General features: G+C 42.8%; 1 protein-coding gene across 1 annotated transcript in view; it reads left to right on the top strand.

Annotated features, from left to right (window-relative positions):
• LOC147707491 (CD109 antigen-like) overlaps nt 1–21,450 on the top strand; it is an 871,995-nt gene that overhangs the window by 294,198 nt on the left and 556,347 nt on the right. The window contains exon 11 of the mRNA XM_086926508.1: nt 6,156–6,377. Coding sequence (XP_086782634.1) covers nt 6,156–6,377 — 222 coding nt within the window. The remainder of the gene's footprint in view (nt 1–6,155; nt 6,378–21,450) is intronic.

Raw genomic sequence — 21,450 nt, 5'->3', positions numbered from 1 at the left:
GGCCACCAATGCCTGATTAAGAAGAAGAACTTAAGTAGTTAACTCTTGAAGAACAGTGTGAACTTTAAACTAACTTGAAGTGTCTTTGTGAAGACAGAATCAGATGAATCACAAAGTAAAAGTGAAACAACAAGTACTTCAATTAGAGCAGTACAGCACCCACTCTGTGCAACTAATTGTAAATCAATTTGACTGACGTGCACTAAATGCGTGTAGCCCCGGCCCTGATAATTAAGTGCCGGTGCTTAGCACCAGCAAGCACCAGCACAAATTAGGAACTAACAATCAATGGGTGTGTATTAGAGGGATTATTTATACTTTGACCATTCTCACATTACGAGCCATCACATAACTCCACACAAGCCGACTTTTCAAATAAACTAAGTGAATTAAATGCTTATCCTTTTTTTCCAACATCAGTTTTCTCCCTCACTCTACTGCTCCTCACCACTGCCCATTTACCGCATATCCAACAAAAGCTACAACAGAAACAACGGTTTTTCTCTTCACTCCAACTTTCTGCACATCCTTTTGTCAACCGTACATTTCTTCTTTGCCATTATTTATCATTTTTTCCCTAGCACCAGTGCAACCCATTGGGAGTTGGAAATGTTTCAACCAACCATAGAGCCAAAAGGCTAGTTAGCTAGTCTTCTGTTCCGCTACAGTCACAAAAAGCTGCAAGAAGCCAACCTTCTTGAAAGCATAACTGACCAGTTCCAACTGGACTTGCCCTGGGCCCTACTGATGGCTTCCCCTGAAGTGAGCCCTGACCCCCCAGTTGATATCTGTAAAGTCTTGGGACCCTTGGATAAGTGTCGGAGTATAGTCCTCCTGTCTAATCCTAAAAGCTGGGACTTGAAAATATTTCCACGGATTTCTGGCAAAGGAACCAGAGGCTTTCACCAGACCATTGCCGAACTGTAGCTGCCAACATCGCATCACTGGTCGGATTTGCCTTTGTGATATATCCCACTGAAAGAACTTTGACTTCCAAAAAAGTTTCTGAGTCTGAAGGTAGAAAACTTCATCAGGAGAAGATGCTGAAAGTATCCGGTAGCAAGGTTTCCCACCAAAAGCCAACACCTTCATTTGGACTTCACCCAACAGCTATTTCCCTTTGTGGAACCCATCTCAGCCAGAGCCTGTCATGCCCGCAGGGGATTTTTGACTTCTGTTTCAGAGACTTAATCAGACGTTGAAACTCCAAACCGGGATAAACTTGGTTTTTGTATCTGACCTGCGCTCAGTTGCAATTGGCCTTAACTTGTGTCTAGATACTGGTCAACCATAACCAGATGCCGACAGTTGGTGCTTAATGCTTTTTGGCACTATTTTAATTGAAACATCTTCGATTCCTACCTATGGTTCTCTACATTAGATTTTTGGTGTTTCTTTTATCTACTTGCTCTTTAAAAAAAGTGCCTCTGTTTATATATATATTAGAGTGGGATTTTTATTGTGCCGTGCTTTCTACTTTTAACTGTTATGCTACTGATACCATACAAATGTACACATTTATCTCAAATTAAGCCAGTCTGCTCTGTGTGACAGCTACCAAGGGTTTATCTCAGGTTTAAATATTGATACCTAAGAGGATCTAGTAAGGAATAGTGCCAATATTACTTGAAGAGGACTACCATCCACTTCAGTTAATAATCCACTTTCTGTAAAGATCACAGGACGTTTTTTACACAAAAGGTCAGTCATAGTCTTAGTATGCTATCTGAACCTGGATAGAATGCATATTTCTCCACTATCTGCTTAACTAAATCTAGATTGAACAAATGATGCAGGAAATTATTATACATTTAAAGTGTGGTTATAAAATGTTTGTGCGGCTATTAATTCTTGTAAATAAAAAAAAGATATCTACATTCTTGCAAGTATAAGAATAATTGACAACCACCTCGAATTTCAGAGTCATAGGACCTGGATTTTCCTATTCAATCATTCGCATGACACAGAACAACATTTAAAAAGATGGTAGGTACCTGCATGTTCACATAACACTTTCTGTATAGGCCAACTTTAACCTGACACAAATTATAACTATGCAGTCAGGAAAGGCATCCCATGAACGAAATGTTACATCGAAGCTCTCTTTGGACCTGTCATTTATCCAAATCACTATAAAAGTCTGCAGTACAGCTCAATGAAATACTAATAAATTTCAAATTTCCTTAGACAGTGAACAAACAGTGTCCCATGGATTGAACTCCTATGGTGTTAGTGGGAGAGAGTTGTTAAGTGTGATTTTCTGTTAACCGGCATTGATTTTGATTCAAATATTGTTACATTCACTATCATCATGCTGCGGGAGGTGTGGTGAGAATGAAGGGTGTTAAAAAGAAGTTAAAAAAACGTACCTCCTCGCCGCGTCTTTTCACTGTCTTCTTGCCGCATCTCTCTCTTCCAGGAACAGGAAACACCCAGGCTTTCCTGACCAATCAAAATGCTGCAATGCAGCGTTGTGATTGGACTGAGCGCCATGGTTCGGCACTCAGCCAGGGAATGGGAGCCTGGCCTTGTTCTCCACTCAGACTGTAATACAGCCTGGGTGGAGAACATGCAAAGTACACATGGCTGTTTGGCCGGCCTGAGAGGGCCAGCCAAACAGTCATTGCGCATTATAGAGTGTGCTCACCATTCCCTCTGCTTCTTTGTCATCGGAGAGCAGCCTCGCCGTACCCTGCAAAGCTGCTGCAGCAAGAACAAATAAGATAATAATATCAAGTTATTATCATTTTTCCCCTTTATTTCACTGCTGCAAAGCAGTGGGGCGACGCTCCTCCGCCTTTATAGTAGAAAGCAAGGTGCTCTCAACTCTTAGCTTCTGCCTCAGTGTTTTCGTCATTTGGACTTCTTTATTTGGCAAAGGGTCTGTGTATTTGATTAGCGATGTTTCCTAGCCGAAATGAAGCATGTGGCAAGCTTCTGCATGAAATATGGACCTTTGTCCCAGATAGCTGTATGCATATTACTTAGTTTACTTTGAGAAAGCACTTGAAATTGAATTTACAATTCGACTTTGTTGAGCCATTATTCATTTATGAGTTCAACAACTCCAGAATGCATCTTAGCCCTTGAGCATCCTACAGTTCAATTTCTTTCATGATAATAGGGTTAGATATCGATGAAGGTCAGCATTTTCTTAGTCCAGTGTCAGCGGATTTGCTCATTTTGCAAATCTGTGCTATAGAGTTGATACTGGGCTGGACGAGTGTGGTGAATTTACTTGTCTATCCAATGCAACATCGCATGTTCTGCTCCTATAGCTTTTGAAGTGTGGTCTTCTCCAAAATGTTTGTTAATGTGTTCAATTGCTAAGCACCTTCTTTCTGCCTGAGTTATTCACCTCTGTGTTAGTTGTTCAGGGAGGAATGGCTTGTTTTGGAGTTTCTGTCTTGCATATCATTTTAGCTTCATATTTGGCCTTTTGGATAACCATAGGTATATGGTTTTGTACTTTCATTACCTCGAAACATCTGGTCTCTGGTACATTAATTGATGGATTGAGAGGGTCTTCTAAAAATGTGCAGCGAACAACTTGTACCCATTACCACTGTGTTTTTGAGGAGAAGTGAAGTACTTTGAAATCACAGAGAGCTCTCAGTGAGTTTTTCAGTGATGTTTATTAGTTTCGCAGGAATTGCGGCAAAGTGAAAAGCAGGGACATGTGGTATAGGCGGCCGTGAGAGATGCCTGGCTACTACTTTAACACTCTGCGAAACTACAGATGCATTTTCTTAGAAATTAGAATTGTAGGTTCACTTCCAGTTTTCAGGCACTTGCGTTTCAGCATCATAATATTATGATTAAACCATCTGTTTTTGCGGCTTGCCGATTTTTTCTTCATATGGTCTGGCTTGTCCGCGCAGCTGTCACCAGACAATTATGTGAGCAACACTGGAGAGGGAGTTTGGCTCCACCCATATTTTTGAAGCCAGGAGTAGATGTTTTGTAGTGTTTGCCATCCACACAGTGGTGGTCATTTTCTGTATTTATCCAGCTGCCTGAGCTTGAACTTTCAGGGATAGACACATGACATTGGAATGTAATTAGAGTGTCTTAGATAACTAGATAATTTATGATGCTTTTCTCTGGCAGATGGGAGAAGGGTAGTCATTAACCTACATGAATGTTTAGGTCCTGCTGGACAGTGTAATTGTCACCTGACCTTTTAAACTACACTAATATTGTTCTGCATTTCTTTCCTTCCACACATATACAAATCCATTCCCATATTTACTTGTAATGCTTCACATTGCCATACAACATTCCATTAAAGCCAGAACTGTTGGCATTGTCAATGCTTGCTTTATATTTACGGGGTCAAGTATGTCCAGTCTAGGTTTGACATCAGTGAAGAGATTTGATAGAAATTGGCCAGGATTTGCTCTGAAGGCGTTTAGTGTAAATACATGCTGAAATGTGATTTTTATGGCTACTGGACTCTCTGGTTTTACGAGTATTACTAGTATTGTCTCTGTAAGGCAGTTGTGCCGTCTTAGTCACCAACTGGGCTGGTGTCAACCTATGGTTAGTCTAAGAAAGGTGTGCATTTTTACAGGCCTCTGACCGTGAGAGAGCAGGTGAAGTAGATATCCAGATTGTTGTCGCCATTAATGAGCAAGGTGCTCCTGGGTCCCTACGTTGTTAATACAGACCTTCTGGAGGCAGTAGCTATGATTAGTGAAGCAGGTGCAGCGACACTGGGGCCCAGGATCTGAGGGTGAATGGCTTACTTTAAAAAGGTGGGCATGGGGCTTCGTTCTCTCTGCTAGCATTAGGGTAGTGCACATCCTTGCTTCAAAAAGGCAAGAAGAGAAGATAGGCAAAAGAGGCGTAACCCCAAAAGGAACACGAAAGGTTCTTAATGAGATGTCAAAAGAGGTAGCAAAAGGACAATATCCAATGAACGATATACGGCCAGTAAGCACTACTGCACCAGATACCAGCAATTACCCACTCTAGTATCCACGTCCCTGGCACATTATTAAATACAATTCATTTACAAATGGGATTCGCATGAAGCATGCAGAATTTTGAGAACCTACACTACGTTACAGGCATGTATATTATCTGTTTGTGATTGTTTCCATTTCCTTCCACAGGTTTCTCTGTTTTTTCCTCACCTATTTAGGTTTTTGAGGCAGCCTGCTGCACTATTTTGCAGTAAGGTAGAAGGAATTTAGGACTGGGTACACGTTAGTGTGTGTACACCACCCATTTTCCAATTTGGTCCTGACGAAAACCTGGGATTTCCATCTACAGGTTGAAACATGTAGACACTTTTTTATATAACACACACATAGATACTACTGGTCATTATAACCTATCAGTATCTACACCTTGTTTTTATTATTGTCCAGTATCTTCTGAATAAAGTCTTTATTACAAGTCATACCAGGACAATTTTTAACATCACTTTTCTTGCACTCCACACTAATAACCAGCTCCACTGTAGTCAGGTGTCGCAGCACACCCGGGTGGCACTCGGCCATCTGGGTGGACCCCAATGATGAAGCATGTCACCAACCAGGTTGGTGAGTGAGGGGTTTCTTAACAAAAGGATATTGTCCTTTTGCTACCTCTTTTGACATCCCATTAAGAACCTTTCGTGTTGCTTTTGGGGTTACTCCTCTTTTGTTTATACTAGATTTCAGTCCCGGGGACTACGAGTAACCTCCCTTCCCTACGGTGAAGAATCCCTCACTCTCTCTTTTGTTGGATACACAAGAAGAGAAGATAGCCTGCTTCTCCGGGCCTCAGCTATTAATCGTGCAGCAGGTGCAGTTGCAATGGGGCCCTGGTTGGCAGGGACTTACAGTACCCCAATTATGAGAAGTAGTGTTTTTGGTCAATGCTGTTTTTGTTTTATGCATTTGCTCTTTTATAAATCTTATTTCGTATGTCATATAAGCTAAAGAACAACATTCCTGAAAGGGCTATATAATGATCGCCCTTGTGATTTGCACCCCGTGCCCCCCTCTCGCTCCGTTCTCAATGCTTGCCTTAACGTTTTGGTGTTGGCCCGACTTCAAAAGATTTTGCTTAGAGCAATACATTTTGAGAACCTCTGCTTTACACTATGTTACTGCAAATGTAATATGAGGGCCCTTCCTCTTATACATGTTCTTATATTTTCTTAGATAATGATAAAGAGACATGACAACATGTTGCTGACCACAGAAGAGAGAGCAAATACTGTTCAAGTCACAGTTGAGCAGTCAACTTATCGCCAGATTCATAGATGGGGGATAAATGAAAGTAAGAGGGAGAAGACTGCTCCTGCTCATCATACAGTTCCTGAGAATGGTATTGTTCAGATTGACGTTCCATTATTGGCGGCAACAAAAGAGTTGCAAATTAAGGTATCTGTGCCACCAGATCATAGAATTAGAAGTGTCAAGTAGAAATTATACATAATTGCTTTTTGCACTTTGTCTGTATCTCCCTTCTCTTCCTAACCGTAATAGGGGTGTCCCCCTCCTGCTTCCCCTTCCTCCTCCTCCGCTTCTATGAATCTTTTTTGCTGTTTATGGGAGTCAAATTATCAGTCATCCCTATTTCTTCTTTCCTCATCTACATTCCCCCGATCCCTGGAATGATGAATCCTTCTCATCTCCACTTCCCCCTATTTCCTACTCTTTTGCTGGCCCCAACTCTCTTTTCCCTACTTAACTGTACTTTACTTCCTTTGCTTCTGGGTGATGATGTGCCCATTCTTATGTGTACAATATCCAATGCTTTAGGAATTGTATTGTAAGAGATTTTAGTGTATTAAAAAAATAATTACACCAGTAGATAGTTATAGTTAGGGCCATGTTTCCATAGGAAAAGTGTTTTTTAAATTGCCTAAAACTTTAGCAAAATGAAAAGATGATGGACGAAATGCTGAACAAATCAAACATTCACCTCCAGTCATAGATCTAGGTTTAAATCATTGTTATTTTGCTCATCACGCCACCCCAGTTTGGACCCAGCCATATGCAGACAGTCTTGACCCTGCTCCCCAAGGGAACAGTCAAATTCAACTGCCAGGCCACGTCCTCCCTTGAGCGGAATCCAGCATCCTGGGACTAGTTTCAGGGTATCACCCCTCATTAGCAGGCTAGCTTTAATTCAGTGGGACAGTGAGCATGAGACCCACGTCTGGGCATACCCTTCCCCCTTGGGATACAAAGCAAAAAGACCAGGTGAGGGACAGTATTCTGAACAAATCAATTTACTCCCAGTCCTAGATCTGGGTTTAATCCATTGTTAGTTTGCTTACCACGTCACCCCAGTCTGGACCTAGACGTATGCAAATCAGTCTAGACCCTGCTCCTCATGGGAACTATGGATGCATTTTCCCTTTTTTTTTTACTGTTCTCAGGTTTTATACTCATACACCAAAAGTGATCTACTGTTGTAACAGTCATCAATGGACAGTGGGGAAAAAACAACCATAAAGATTATACAAAAAAATTGGTTTCTAACTAAGAGCTGTGCAGAATATATATGGGATAATTTAAATAACTTTTCCACTCAAACTGTAACATTAAACACTTAATTCAAGACACCAGGAGAACTTTGCTGTAGATCTGTCAAATTTGGGCGAGTACGTTAAGCACAGCTTTGAAATTATACTGGCCTTCATCTGCGACAAAAAAATCTACTTCTTAGAGAACTCGCTGATTTCATTTTGCAAAAAGAGTACCAAGCAAGAGTTGCTTGTTATATTCATATGCTGTTCTGGGTAAAAGGTGCAACTAAATTTGGAACAGACACAGATGAACCTGTATTTTCTTTCATAAAATAGTATATTACATGGAGCATTCCAAAAGACACTGTAGAAAAAAGGATACAACAGTAAGTACTATGTTTTTGCATGTTTTTCACAGTCTGAAGCCAGTTCCTTCTTCCCAGTTCTGTTTGGAAAGAAAAAAAAGCATAAAACGGTTACATAAACCTTCTTAGAAAACAATCAAACTTTTTACAAACATTTCAAAACTAACCCACAAAACTCTCCCCGGACTGCTCACACAGTTTCTGACTGCCCCTGTATTTCAACCTGCACTCGTCTGGGGAGAATTCATACTTGCCAACAACAGTCTCTTTCAGGATGAGATACCTCAACCTCTTGCCATTCTCTAGGGCCAGTAGGCATGTCCCTTCCATCACCAGGAATGTGACTCCAAAGGCATGCTCCCCTATCCTCCTTAGAAATCCTCTGTACATCTAGAACTGCTTCATATGTCTGAAACAACCTGTCTATATAAGCCCCCTCCTTACAGTCAGACACCAAGGGGCATATTTACTAGAAACTGGCAGAGTGCAGTGTTATGCCAAAATTGGTAACACTGTGTTCCTTCAGTTTCAAAATGCAGGGTTGCACCTTATTTAGAAGAATGCTGCGCACACCTGTGTTTTCCTTAGTGCTGGTTCTAACAAAGCTGCCTAGTGCCAGCCTAGGCACCCTTGCGCAATGTTGCTGCCTTGCGGCTGTTTATGTGCAGGAAGGGACAGCTCCCTGCATATAAGCAATCTTTTCAGGCGATTTGCTATTTCTATGCTGATTGCAGAACACATGGAAAGAGCAAAATAAGAAGAGAAATGAAACATTTCTGCTCGTATCGCCTTCTTAAGACCAGGTAGCCTCTGGCGATATTTTTGGTGCTGCCCCATACCTTCCAAATATGGGGCAGCGTAAAAAAGCAATGGGTGTTGCGGCAGTACACCCACTGCAACTCCCATTGCCCGCCCCTGTATGCTAAATGCTGCATGAATAGGGGCAATTATTTACAAGGCAGCGTTACGCCATGTTAAGGGGCTTAAAGCTGACTTGTAAATAAGGCAAAGGAATTAACGGCACCAGAATGTCTGATAAAGTGACGTTCTGGTGGCATTAACTCCTTGTAAATATGCCCCCAAGTCTCTGGGTATATGGACTCTTTCTTTTGCACTGGACACATTAGTTTTGCTCCCACCATTTTTGCTAGATTCTAACAGCTACTTGGCCTTTAAGTCTATCTTCTTGACAGTCACTTCATGAGCCAACAAGACCCTTTTCTCCTTCAAGCCGCTCTCAGCCTCAGCTTTTCTCTCCTCAGCAGCTAGCTGGCCCGGCCTGAGCCTTTAGCCCCTCTCAGCCTGTCTGCCTTTGGCTCCTCAGGTGACTGGGTTTGGGAGGAGACACTACTTTCTGTATCAAATCTGATAGGGAACTCTTTCTCTGTGAGGAATACTCTCTCTCCTCTGGAGCCTTTCCCCAGTCATTTCTCTGCTCCTTTCTCATCTTCTCCGAGCCACTGCCCTTAGGGGCCCTAATTCTAAGGTCAACACAATCAAGATTCTCCCTTCACAAGAGTGCCGATCTAGTCCTCTCAAAACTCCCTTAAAACTCTTCCTGTGGTGCAGATTGCATTCTGCGGATGTCCTCCCAGGCTGTAAGGGTGAACTAGAACTCAAACTTGGATGTAAAGGTGAGAAAATGGGTGTGTAAATGGTTTTACGGGTGTGATGGGTACACAAGTCCTTTTGTGGGAGTGTAAGTGCCTGCCTGACAGTGTGTGCATGTGCAAATTATATAATATTTCTAACACATTGATTCATACTGGCAGGATGAAATTAATATATATATATATACAGTATACCACTTCGTCTTTCTGCCTTTCTGCTCACTGTGTTTTTACTTCATATTCTTTTCTAAACACCCTTCTGTTTTACTTTCTAGGATTGTTTCTAGAAGCTACACATTTTCTTTCATCTTACATACACTCCCTATTTTTATCTAGATATACTTTATATATTTCAACATATTCAGCATACTTTTAAAAGCTCTTAGCTGGGCTCTTAGTTTTATTTCTATGTCGGGTAACATCTGTTTTTGTTTGAAATCTCCAGTCAGAACTCCTGAAAACCACCTCCCCCTCAATATAAAAGCAGCTAAAATGGCTACTCCCCACAATGTTCTCTTATTTATGCTGCTCGAGTTAACAAATCACAGGCTTCCTTTCATCTTTCCTTTTGTAAGTATAAATGGCCAGCATTTTTTTACCATTTTTCTGCAAAAAAGCCCAATTTCTTTATTTTTTCCCACAAATTTGCAAAGCCCCAACAATGCTCAATGCGGACCTCGTGAGTAACTTTGTGGTGGATTCACGAGTACACACGGGATCTAGGACTGCATGCGAGTGGGTTTGAGATTGTTTGTATGGGCGTCAGAGTAGGTCTGAGAGTGTCTGGGTATCACGGAGAATGAAACTGTGTCTGTCTAGATGTGAGAGTTTCTGTTTGTGTGTCACAGTGAGTGTGAGAATGTCTGTTTGGGTGTCTGAGTGGGTGTGTGAGTATGAATACTTTTTTTCCATTCACTGCAAGGTCTTGGAATCTGTCGCAGATTTACACGGGGCCCACTATCATCGATGGCTCTGCAGATCTCACGTGTGGCAAAAAAAATCTGCCTTTTTTTCTGCCCATTGCACATTCTTTTCACATATCTATTACACACACATGGGGACAGGAAAGCTCTAACCTGACCCCTTCATTTACTTTGCATGCTACTTTTTAGCCCTAGGGACCATTTCCCGATATATAAAATGGTCGGCTGAAACTTTTCTATCAAGTTGTGACCAGCCCATCAGTACCTTGCTTTAGCAAGTGAACACACGGATACACCGATGGATCTGCAGAGTGTCAGCGCCTCATACTGAAAAGATTTACACCAAATAACAAAAAGCACGCTGAACGAAAAGCTACCTTTCTGCCCAATTTTATATAATTCCGTCCAGGGGTTCGGGCTGTAGACACTTTTAAAACCCCTATAGGAAATTACATGGGGAAAATGCGTTTTGGGGCCCCCCTTTTTTTCAGTCCCCACTTGACAAATCACCCTGAAATTTCAACACAGCAGCTGAAGGGAGTGGTGTACTAATTTATTTAGTTATTTATTTATTTTAAAAGTTTTATATAGCGCTGGCTAGACCCGGAGGTATCAGAGCGCTTTACATGAGCATCAGATCATAGTTACAGGTTACATCGTTACAAAGGTTACACAGTTCTTAGAGCATGGCAACATATTTACTTGTAAGGTCGAGATAAACAATACGCACAAATACATAAGGGGAAAAAGCAGGCAAGGTGAGAGATTCAGGGGAGGGGGGTTGGAGCAGGGGAAGTAGACAGATAATGAAGGCGGGAAAGAGGAGGGGCGGGTGATTGCTTCAAATTGCTTCAAAGTTATTGGCAAAACGAGTAGGTAATATATATAGAAATAGATATACATATAGATATATATTGTTAATATGAGGTAGAGCTGAAGTGTGGGATGGTAAAAGAGAGGCATGTGGTGGAATCAAGACTACACAGATTACTTATTTAATCTGAGACTGTCTGCCCACTCCTCAGCCACAACACACATGTTGCTCCTTTGGCTATGCTGTATTGATTTCTGCCTGTTCGATAACTCTGTACTTCTTTTATGTGTGAGACAATGCTGTTCCATTTACTTTTTGAATTGTTTGTTATTCTCAGCTGGTTGATGCATGTTGTCCTTTTTTTATTCTTCTATTAATTATATTCACTTCTTATAGCAAACATAGAAACTGGGTTAGGAAGCATGCAACATAAACTGGATTACATTGATGGCGTTAAACACCAGACATAATATATTTATGTGTCCTGGTCTGCTTCAGTTCTGCACTAGATAAGAGCAAACAAAACACAGCTACATGGTACATAGTAAAGTTAGCAATAGCACTATTTGTACTAAATTCTTATCCTCATCGCTGCTAGCCATATTCCCCTCCGGTGCTAGAGTATAATGATAATGGGTGTGGTCATGACGGAACGGTTCCGTCATCAGCACAGCTCCACTGTGCCTCATGACGGAACCGTTCCGTCATGAGCATCGAAGGGGTTAATATATGGTAAGGATGGTGGATGAATTGGGGAAATAGCGTGAGTGTTATTCAATGAGCTGTGTGACTTTTTTGTACTCTGCAGTTAGATTCCATAAGACAAGGCACTAATTGTTTAGGAGTGACTTAAAAATAAGTTTTTGGTGGTAAGTTCGGTATTTCAATATATTTGTATCCTTATAAACTCAGTCTTGTATGCGCGGTCCCTGCTTCATCTGTCATCTATGCATTACATACTATGCATTAAATTGTGTGCGCTTCTCTTGTTAAACACAGTAAATTGTATGGCAGCCTACTAGCTGCCTGTTCTTTCCATTAGGCTATTGTAATTGTAAGTCATAACACTTTAATGACGTTTCAGTAACTTCTGTTGCACAACTGCTCACAAAGCTACAACTTACAAACAAAAAACAGCTTATTATAATTCACATAGGCGAAACCGAAGGCATTTACCAATGCTTGTTTCTGTTGATACAGTTGTGCTCAAGAATTCAACAGAGACTTTGGTGCTAGCATTCTTAGATCATAGCTTTGCACAACGTTCTTGTGCACAAATGTGCACAAATTTGCAGTGATAGCTAGGTTAATAAAAGATGTTGGAGAATTGTGTTTTATCAATGGAATAAAGTAAATGTTAGTTACATATTTTCAAGTGTGAAATCTATATGAATAATAGAGGGAGAGGAAACACTACTTTGAAGGGCTTCTCTCTGGTCAAGACCACTTGTCACCTGGACTTACCAGTCATTTACAGTCCAGCTTGTTTTTTTTTTTTGTATTTCGTTTGGAGGTGCCTGGTTCCATATTAGGCACTGGCAGTGCTCCTTTGTTTGGGTTATGTGTTTGTTTCTCACTCTTGTTTTTACTTGATTTTGTATCTGTGTGAATCCACCAGGAAGTGAACTTTGGCTGGGTTCCATTTTGAGGTTTATGTTATGAAGCCATTTTATTTTGCATCTTGCTTCGGTCAGCGCTCTCTTCTTCACTCAGTGAGCCTCAGGCTAAATGCCACTTTATTTCAAGGATACTGCTGCACGTCTGGTCCAGGTAGCACTACTGTGAGGGATGCTGCTTGTTGCCTGGACTACATTTTACATCTTTACAGTCCTGTTTGTTTTCCTTGTACTTGGCTTGGAGGTGCCTGGCTCTAGGTCTGACACTTGGAGCACCCCATTTGATGAGCCTCTCTTGGGTAGCTTAATCTGCTTTTTTATTAAGTTTGTGTTTATTTATCAATCATCATCAATTAGTCTATATTCGATCATAAACAATCATAAAAGACACATATAAACAAAATAAATTTAAAAAAAAGAAATTACTTTTTTAAACAATTAAAGTGCCACATAATAAAATTCAATAACATTGTATTAAAACATATCAAACTGATAATACATGCCATAAAACCTTTTGTTTTAAGACTAGATAAGAATTCCTTGAAGGAAAGGAATAACCATAATTACGCAGGTTTAGGTTAAAAAAAGTTTTCAAAAGTTCACAATCTTATAAGCTTATAAACAGGTTAGATTGGAAGAGACTAAAGACACCATAGCTTATTGAAATCAATTACATAGTTACATTGTTACATACTGCCCTGCATCCTATTCCTTCTTATGGCCTACGTCCAGCTCCAAAATGTAGCCATAGCAATAACTATGACTTCGCTGGTGTCAGTTTTTAGAATATGCAAAGTCGTTTGGCAAGATCTTGTTCCTATTTTAGCACAAACTGCCTTGAGCCATTTGTGACGAGGTGCCTTATATGCAGGGCAAACAAAAAGAAGATGCGGCAAGGTCTCTTCCTCACATGAACAAGAGTGGCAATTTGTGTCTTGAGCATTCCCCCACTTTTTTGTGAACGATTTTATGGGGAGAGTACCCACTCTAAATTGGTGATAGAACTTCCTATCACCAGGGCTGGTAATGGTATCCCAGTGGGCCTCCAATCTATGTTCAATTTTGTGACCCAGAAAGTGACCTGGTAAGGAATCGCCATTCACCTGAGAAAGAGACTTCTGATAGACCATATCCCTTAGAAGGCTTTAAATTCTGATTTTAAGGGGAAAGAATTCCCTTCTGGGTCCAACCATAAGTGGTTGAGGCTCATATCCAATAAGGTAGCCTTAATCCTTTGTAGCCATGAGATTTTGTTAGATTTGTCAGCTTCTCTAATGTGCTTAACAGCTTGCGCGTAGGGCCCTAACTCCGGGGTGGTCCAAAGCCGTCGCCAATAGGCGAGAGGTCTATAACCCGCTTCCTCCTCAAAGGAAATACACCCCAGGTCTAACAGTAAGGGTCTAAGTGGTGTCAACTGGGGAAAGCCGGTCAATGCCCTCAAAAACTTTTTCTGAGCTAGGACTAAAGGAACTACGTTTTCGAAGCCCCAGAGTTCGGCTCCATAGATTATTGAGGTTTTAACCTTTCCTTGGTAAATTTCCAAAACAGGTGCCACTGGTTTGGTTTGGGATAAACGATGTTCTTTTAGGAGGGCCGCAAGGGCCGCAGTATTCATTTCTTCTCTGGCTTTCACTGTTTTGTTTTTATGCAAAACCATTAACTTTGTCTTGTCAACATTGACTACAAGATCATGGTTATCACAAAAAAGATTAAAGCTGTCAAGGGCTCTTTGCAGACCAGCTTGTGTTTCAAACAAAATTAAAGTGTTGTCTGCAAACATTAATAAAGGAACCCTCGAACCAGCGAGAGTAGGAGCGTCTGTGGGGTATTCAGAGTAGTATGAGATAACATTATTAATGAACAAAGAGACACCCCTGCCGCACCCCTGCCGCACACCCCTGCCGCACTCCCTTGTTCACCGGAAAATGTTCTGTTGTCTCCCCCTGTTGGCCCCACCTGACTTGGCATAGGTGAAATCATGTAGTTTTATGATGAATGAAAGGATCTCAGCGGGCATCCCAGCTTCTTTGAGAGTGTCCCAAAGTTTATTACGGGGCACTAGATCAAATGCAGATTTAAGATCTACAAATGCTGCATAGAGGGTTCCACCAGCTAAGACCACGGTGTTCCAATATAACATGATAAATCTAAAAACTTGGTTGATGGTACTAACATGGAAGCGAAATCCTGCTTGATAGGTGGATAGTGTCTCATTATCATCAATCCACCTATATACCCTGCTTATCACTAATCTAGCCACCAACTTTTTCATAGTGTCTATAAGACTAATAGGCCGGTAATTGGATGGACAGGCTCGGTCCCCTTTTTTTTATATATGGGGATAGTTTCAGCCCCATGCCAGGATTCTGGAATAGTAAAATATATTTCAGCCAATTCTCTCGGTCAAATTTAAATATGTCCGCCGGGATGCATTCCGGATCCGGGGCTCTACCTGCAGCTACCCCATCAAAAGCACGCTCTATTTCCATTAGAGTAAATGTTAGTGTTGACTCTGGAACTACACATTGGTATTGCCCTGGATCATTAACATGTGAAGAAAATTTGGTCTGATAATGAGCAACCCAGGCTTCTGAGGGGACATTGTTAACAGGTGCCGGACCGACATTATCGCCACCCCACTTAATTAAGTGCCAGAATCAACACCAGTTTTTCCCATTACATGCAACCAACAAGTCCCTCCATCTATTTTCATCATGGGCCTTCTTTGCCTGTAATTGTGTGGCCTTATATTAAGATCTGTTTCCTTACCTCCTGCGTGGAACCTGCCCTTATAGCGTTAGACAAAGCCCTATAGGCATTTCTGCATGCGTGTTTATTGTTTTGCGTTGTTGTTTCAACTTGATTTCTTTTTGGAGTAAATACCACCAGGAAGGAAGCTTCCCGAATGGTATTGGAGTTGATGGGCACCGATTTGATGTTTGTTATGTTCACCATTTAATTTACATCGCTCTCAAGTCAGCACTCCAGCCTTAAATTGAAGCTGCTGCACATCTAGCCCTGGAAGCACTCCTATAGAGGGTGCTCAACTGGGAGGGACACCTTGTTACCTGGACTAATTTACCTTCTTTACAGTACGGCTTGGTTACCTTGTGCTTGGTTTAGAGGAGCCTGGGTCCATGTTTGACAATTAGTGTGCTCAATACAGCAAGGAAGGGAGGTTCCAGCATGGTATTCGAACAACTGGGGTCCAGAATGGTTTTTTTATTCTGTCCACCATTTTATTTATATGACTCTAGGTCAGCACTCCAGTCTAGACTCAACATGCCTCCTAGCCAAATGCCATCTTATTTAAGGGACACAACTGTATGTCCGTGCAGCAGGTACACCAAAGGTGTGCCTAAGAAAGCCATCTATGCCCATCCGTACCCAGAGCCCTAAATCCTACTCTTTGACCCCTGCACTCTCCAGGAGCTATCACCTATTCCCTAGATATTCTGCACATGCTGCAAATGAAGAACTTTCCGATTTTACTTCGGCCATCCTACACATTCAAAGGCTTTTTTTTATGCCACTGCTGTGAATTCTCATTATTTAACTCGCCTCATGTTAATAATTTGCAAAGCAAGTTGGTGTAGCACACACCCACTACCCTCGACCAAACCCACACATGTATTCTGCTTAACAGTGCCCCAAAGCACAATCTAGAGATTTCTGGTCCCAAAGGCTCCTCCCTTTGTCTAATCCTGTTTACGGTCTACATGGCTCATCTAACCTCTTTACTCTCCTCCTTTGACAGCATGGTTTATGCTGATGATACACAAATCATCCTTAACTTCTCAGCTGAAACTCTTTCCGTTCAAGAGACTTTTAAAACTTGTATGTCAGCTGTAGCAGAGTGGATGACCTTCAACTATTTGAGGATGAACAACAATAATACTGAGACTACCCCTTAGAGGCACATATCGTTGAATCACAAATAGGGAAGAATAGAATCTCCTCTGTAGCACCCTGGTAAATATTACCCCTGACCCCATGGTGCAACGGAGGGAATGAAGGGAAGGCGATGTGTGCCCCCTTAGAAGAGGAAGACTGGGTAGAGGCCAAAATGGCACCTAGGACGCTTGCAATATATATGAGACTGGGCAAATTTAACTTAAATACCTACACAGAATATACTACAGCCCCACATGGCTAAATAAAATAAAGAGAGGTCCAGACCCACTGTGCATAAGATGTCAACAACACCAAGGCACCTTTTTTCATCTGATATAGGAATACCCTGCAATACGATACTGGAAAAAACACGTGCCACACACGGATGCTGGTTATGGGTAGATCAGTGGAGTGAGAACTAAAATTGATTTTTCTAGGGCTGATGGATGAGTGAGGTGGGAGTCCATATACAAGAATTCTTGTAGCTTTGGTGTTTCTTATCAACAAAAGGGACATAGCACGTCATTGGAGATCTGAGCAAAAACTTCTGATAGCTGAAAGGGGAGTGTGGAATGTGCCATGGCAGAAAAATTTGTATACAAATTCCACAGCTGCCCAGAAAAACATCATAAACTTTGGTTAAGATGTCTGATGTGATTGCATGTAATGAGAACTTGCTGAAGTGGGTATATTCAAGTACTGTGCAGCTTCATTTTTCTGTGTATGCTGATGGTGTTATACAAGTATTGAACCCTATAAAAAGAGTTATAAAAAAAATAAGACCGAGATCATTTCCTTTAGAAAAAAATCCTCTCCTTGGTCTCCCGGTTGGGGCCTGGTGAATTAGATGCCTGCGCCCTAACCCTGAAACCAGATGCTATGATTGTTGAGATCTCTTATTTGATTGATTTGACAAGAGAAAGAGGGGGAAGAATCAGGTTAACGGAAACTGCTTCTCATTAATCAGGATGTTAAATAAAACCTCTTTGCATACCTTCCCCTCGAAGTTTGTCGTACCATAGCCCAAACCCTGATTACATACAGACCCAATTATTTTCTTAATTTGGATAGCCAGCTTACCTAGTCCACAGGTTGCAAATTATTCAAATTGTCGCAGCCGATCTCACTTTGACAGGTCTTCCTCACTCTTCTGGTTCTCTGCAAGGACCTGCATACTTTAAGGACAATTTGTTCCCATGCTTTCCTTCCGCTTCTCTGTGTACTTTATCTAGACATCTGGTCACTCATATTTTCAGAGATGTTGGTTCTCTTTCCTAGCTACCAAACTGTGGCGCTCCCTTCAGGGCACCAAAACTCCCCCAGAATATTAGATAGTTCACAAACTTTTAGTCCTCATGCCTTTACTCCTCAGCCTTTACTTTTTATGTCTTTACTCCGTAGTTTCATTTAAAGTAACAATTACTGTCTTTAGAACGCAAGTCTTTGCTCCTTACGTATATTTTTTTACAATATATACCACTAGGTAGCTATAGATAGGTTGACCTTTCCATAGAAAGAGCATTTTTTGGTTTGCTAATAACTTTGGACCTATTTGATGAATCTTAACAAAACTTTTCCCAAAAAAACCTTATTAACCTCCACTCCTTCTTGGAAAGGTTTGGGTGATATGTCAAGCAGGGGCTGAGAAAGAAAGGTGTTCCCAAAACATAAAATCAACATGCATTTTCCACAGACTTCTTTAGACAAGGCTACAGCAAAAACTGCTGAATGGAATGAACAAAATTTCGCAGGAAGCCAGATCTAGGTCCATCCGTAGATTGTGCTTTTTGTGATTTACTGTAAATCTGTTCAGATTTTAGATATTAAGGGTTAAAAAAAATACATATTTGGATGGTTGGGCTAATGAAAATGTCACAGCCTCTCATGGGAGTGATAACTTAAAAGTGGAGCATTTTGATTGACCCAGGGAGCTTTATTTCCCTAGGGCCATTTCACTTCCATAGGTGTCAGCCTTCTGTGAGAGTGAGCGATCTGATTGGCTGTCAGAAAACATTAGAAAAATGTTGTTGGCAGCCAAATTAGGACTCTGGCACTTAGCTCCCGTCCTGAAGTTGTAAAAAATAAAGATATATGGGGGCAGGGAAGGGATTCCCTAGGCCCCATGGGGAAAACCCAGAGGGACCCTGACTGAAACCAAAAAAAAGAGCTGCCAGGGGCTCCGAGGAGCCCACCCCTGGGGCCAACATTAATTTGCATGGGGAGGGGGCCAAGTGGCTCCCCTCCCCTGTCTTCAAGAGGCCCCCAGGAGCCTACCCCCAGTGCAGAATAGTCTTTGTATGAGTAGGGGGGCCACACAGCCCCCTACCATGTGCCTCGAGAGGCCCTGGGGAGCCCACCCCTAGGGCCGATTCCTTTAAGCGAGGGAGATCTGCGCTTGCTCTCACTTGGCAAAAGCATTTTGAAATCTGCCACCAATCGGGAGCAAACACCAAGTCCGCTCCCATAGGGCGGAAGCTTCAAAAATGCCCCCACCCGCTGGGAGCAGACTTTAGAGCTGTTTCCCTGGGAAACAGATCTAAATCTAAAGGAAGCATCATTTGGAGCTGCTCCCTGCGGCTCAAGCAATGCCAGCTCCTGCTGGATGTGGGGAGCCAGCTTGGTCCACTGGCTCCCCCTGTGTACCCCACTGACAGAGTGACCACCATTGGCTGAGCTAGGCCCCGGGGATGAGGTCCCCTAGGCAGAAATCGACCTGGGAAGGAGGGCCATGTGCCCCCCTCCCCCTTCGCGAAGCTGCTGGGCCTTAGGGGATGGGGTCAGTGGAGCCAATATCAGTCAGGGGAGCAGAGCCACATAAAAATGCTGCCCGGACCCGGGGAATGGGGTACCTGGGCTGACTGGGAAGGGGGGCCACATGCCCCCTCTCCTCCTCAAAGTACTGCCAGGGCCCAGGAGATGACTTCCCCCAGGGCCTAAATCAGCCTGGCAAGGGCCGCCGCGGGCCTCCCATCCCCATATAATTGATTAGGCCCCGGGGATGGGGTCCCTCTGTCTGAAATTGGCTTGGGGAACGGGGCCACATGCCCCCCTCCACAAACACTAATGTATACGAAAAGGTGATGGATGTCATGCATGAATGAATCCCAGCCACTGGTAGTTACTCGGGTGCATCCCAATCCATTGTTATTTTGCACACCGTGTCACCTCAGTTTGTCCCAATGAGTCTCCCCCGTCCTCCATCAGAACAGTAAGCCTGAACTACCAACCCAGGTCCTCCCTGAACCAAAACACAAGTATGCAGCCCAAGTACATAGCAGGGGCTGAGATTAATTCATGCATTCCATTCATTACTTTTTTGTGTACTTTGTGTCACAGGGCAGATTGGAGTGGAGTGAGGTAGATCAAGATAGATTCGGGTGGAATGTAATGGGGTGGAGTGGGTTACATTAGGGTAGAGTAGAGTGGAGTGGGGGAGATTAGGGTATATTAGATTGGAGTAGATTGGAATGGAGTAGAGCGGGTACTTTCAGATAGATTGGAGTGGAATGGGGTAGATTGGAATGGATTGGAGTGAGTGGAGTGGGCTAACTATGGGTGAGTTGCATGTAGTGGGGTAGAATGGGGGATGAGGTATACTTGGGTATAATGGAGTGAATGTAGTGGGGTTGAGTGTGGTAGATGTATATGGATTCGGGTAGATTTGACTGGAGGGGTAGATTGGAGTGATTGGGGTGTACTGGGTAGATTGGAGTGAGGTGGGTTGGATTGGGGTAGATTAAAGTGGAGTGGGGTGGATTGGGGTAGATTGGAGTGGGGTTGCTTGGAATGGAGTGGGGTAGATTGCAGTGGAGAGAGAGTAGTGAAGTAGACTGCAGTGGAGTGGGGTAGAGTGGAGTGAAATGGTTTGATTAGGGTAGATGGGTGGATTGGGGTAGATTGGGGTAGATTGAGTAGATTGGTCTAGAGTGGGGTAGATTGGAATGGAGTGGGGCAGATTTGAGTGGTGTGGGATATATTGGGATAAAATGTAGTGTGGTGGATTGGATTGGAGTGGAGGAGAGTGCCGTGGGGTAGATTGGAGAGTGGAGTGGAGTGGAGTGAGGTAGATTGGAGTGGGTAGATGAGAGTGGAGTGGGGCAGATTGGATTAGAGTGGAGTTGTGTAGATTGGGTGAAGTGAAGTGGAGTGGGATAGATCAAGGTAGATTGGGGTGGATTGGAGTGGTTTGAGTTAGATGGAGTATATTGGAGTGAAGTGGGATAGATTCAAGTGGTGCGGTGTAGAGTGAAGTTTGGTACATTGAATAAGATTGTAGTGTGGAGGGGTGGTTTGTAGTGGAGTAGATTTGAGTGGAGTGGGGTGGATTGGAATGTAGTGAGGTAGATTGGAGTGGAATAGAATGAAGTGGGGTATATTGGAGTGAAGTGGGTTCGATTAAAGTGGGGGTAAATAGTGGAGTGGGGCAGTGAAGTAGTGTGGCTCACTGGTTAGAGGCGGCAGACCCGAGAGCAGAGGACGGCCCGGGACCAGGGTTCGATTCCCGGCGCGGCAGGTTTCTGGACCAGGGTCAGCGGACTTGATAATTCTCTCGCCTCGGTGCCCACTCTGATCAGCGATCACACTCGGCAACTCTGGGCATTAGCTTGCCTCATCTTCACTAACGGCCCCACCAGACCGCCGGGGATGCCTGGTCTCACCCTGGAGATACCCATTAAGGGACCATCTCTCAGGGAAGCCAGGAAGGGTTTCGCAGCGGTCGAAGCGCCTTGGGACCCTACGGGTAAGTAGTGCGCTAT

This window comes from Lissotriton vulgaris, chromosome 6 (genome assembly GCF_964263255.1).
Source record: "Lissotriton vulgaris chromosome 6, aLisVul1.2, whole genome shotgun sequence".
Taxonomy (NCBI): domain Eukaryota; kingdom Metazoa; phylum Chordata; class Amphibia; order Caudata; family Salamandridae; genus Lissotriton; species Lissotriton vulgaris.
Note: the sequence above shows the minus strand (reverse complement) of the source record. Positions and strands in the feature narration are given on the sequence as shown.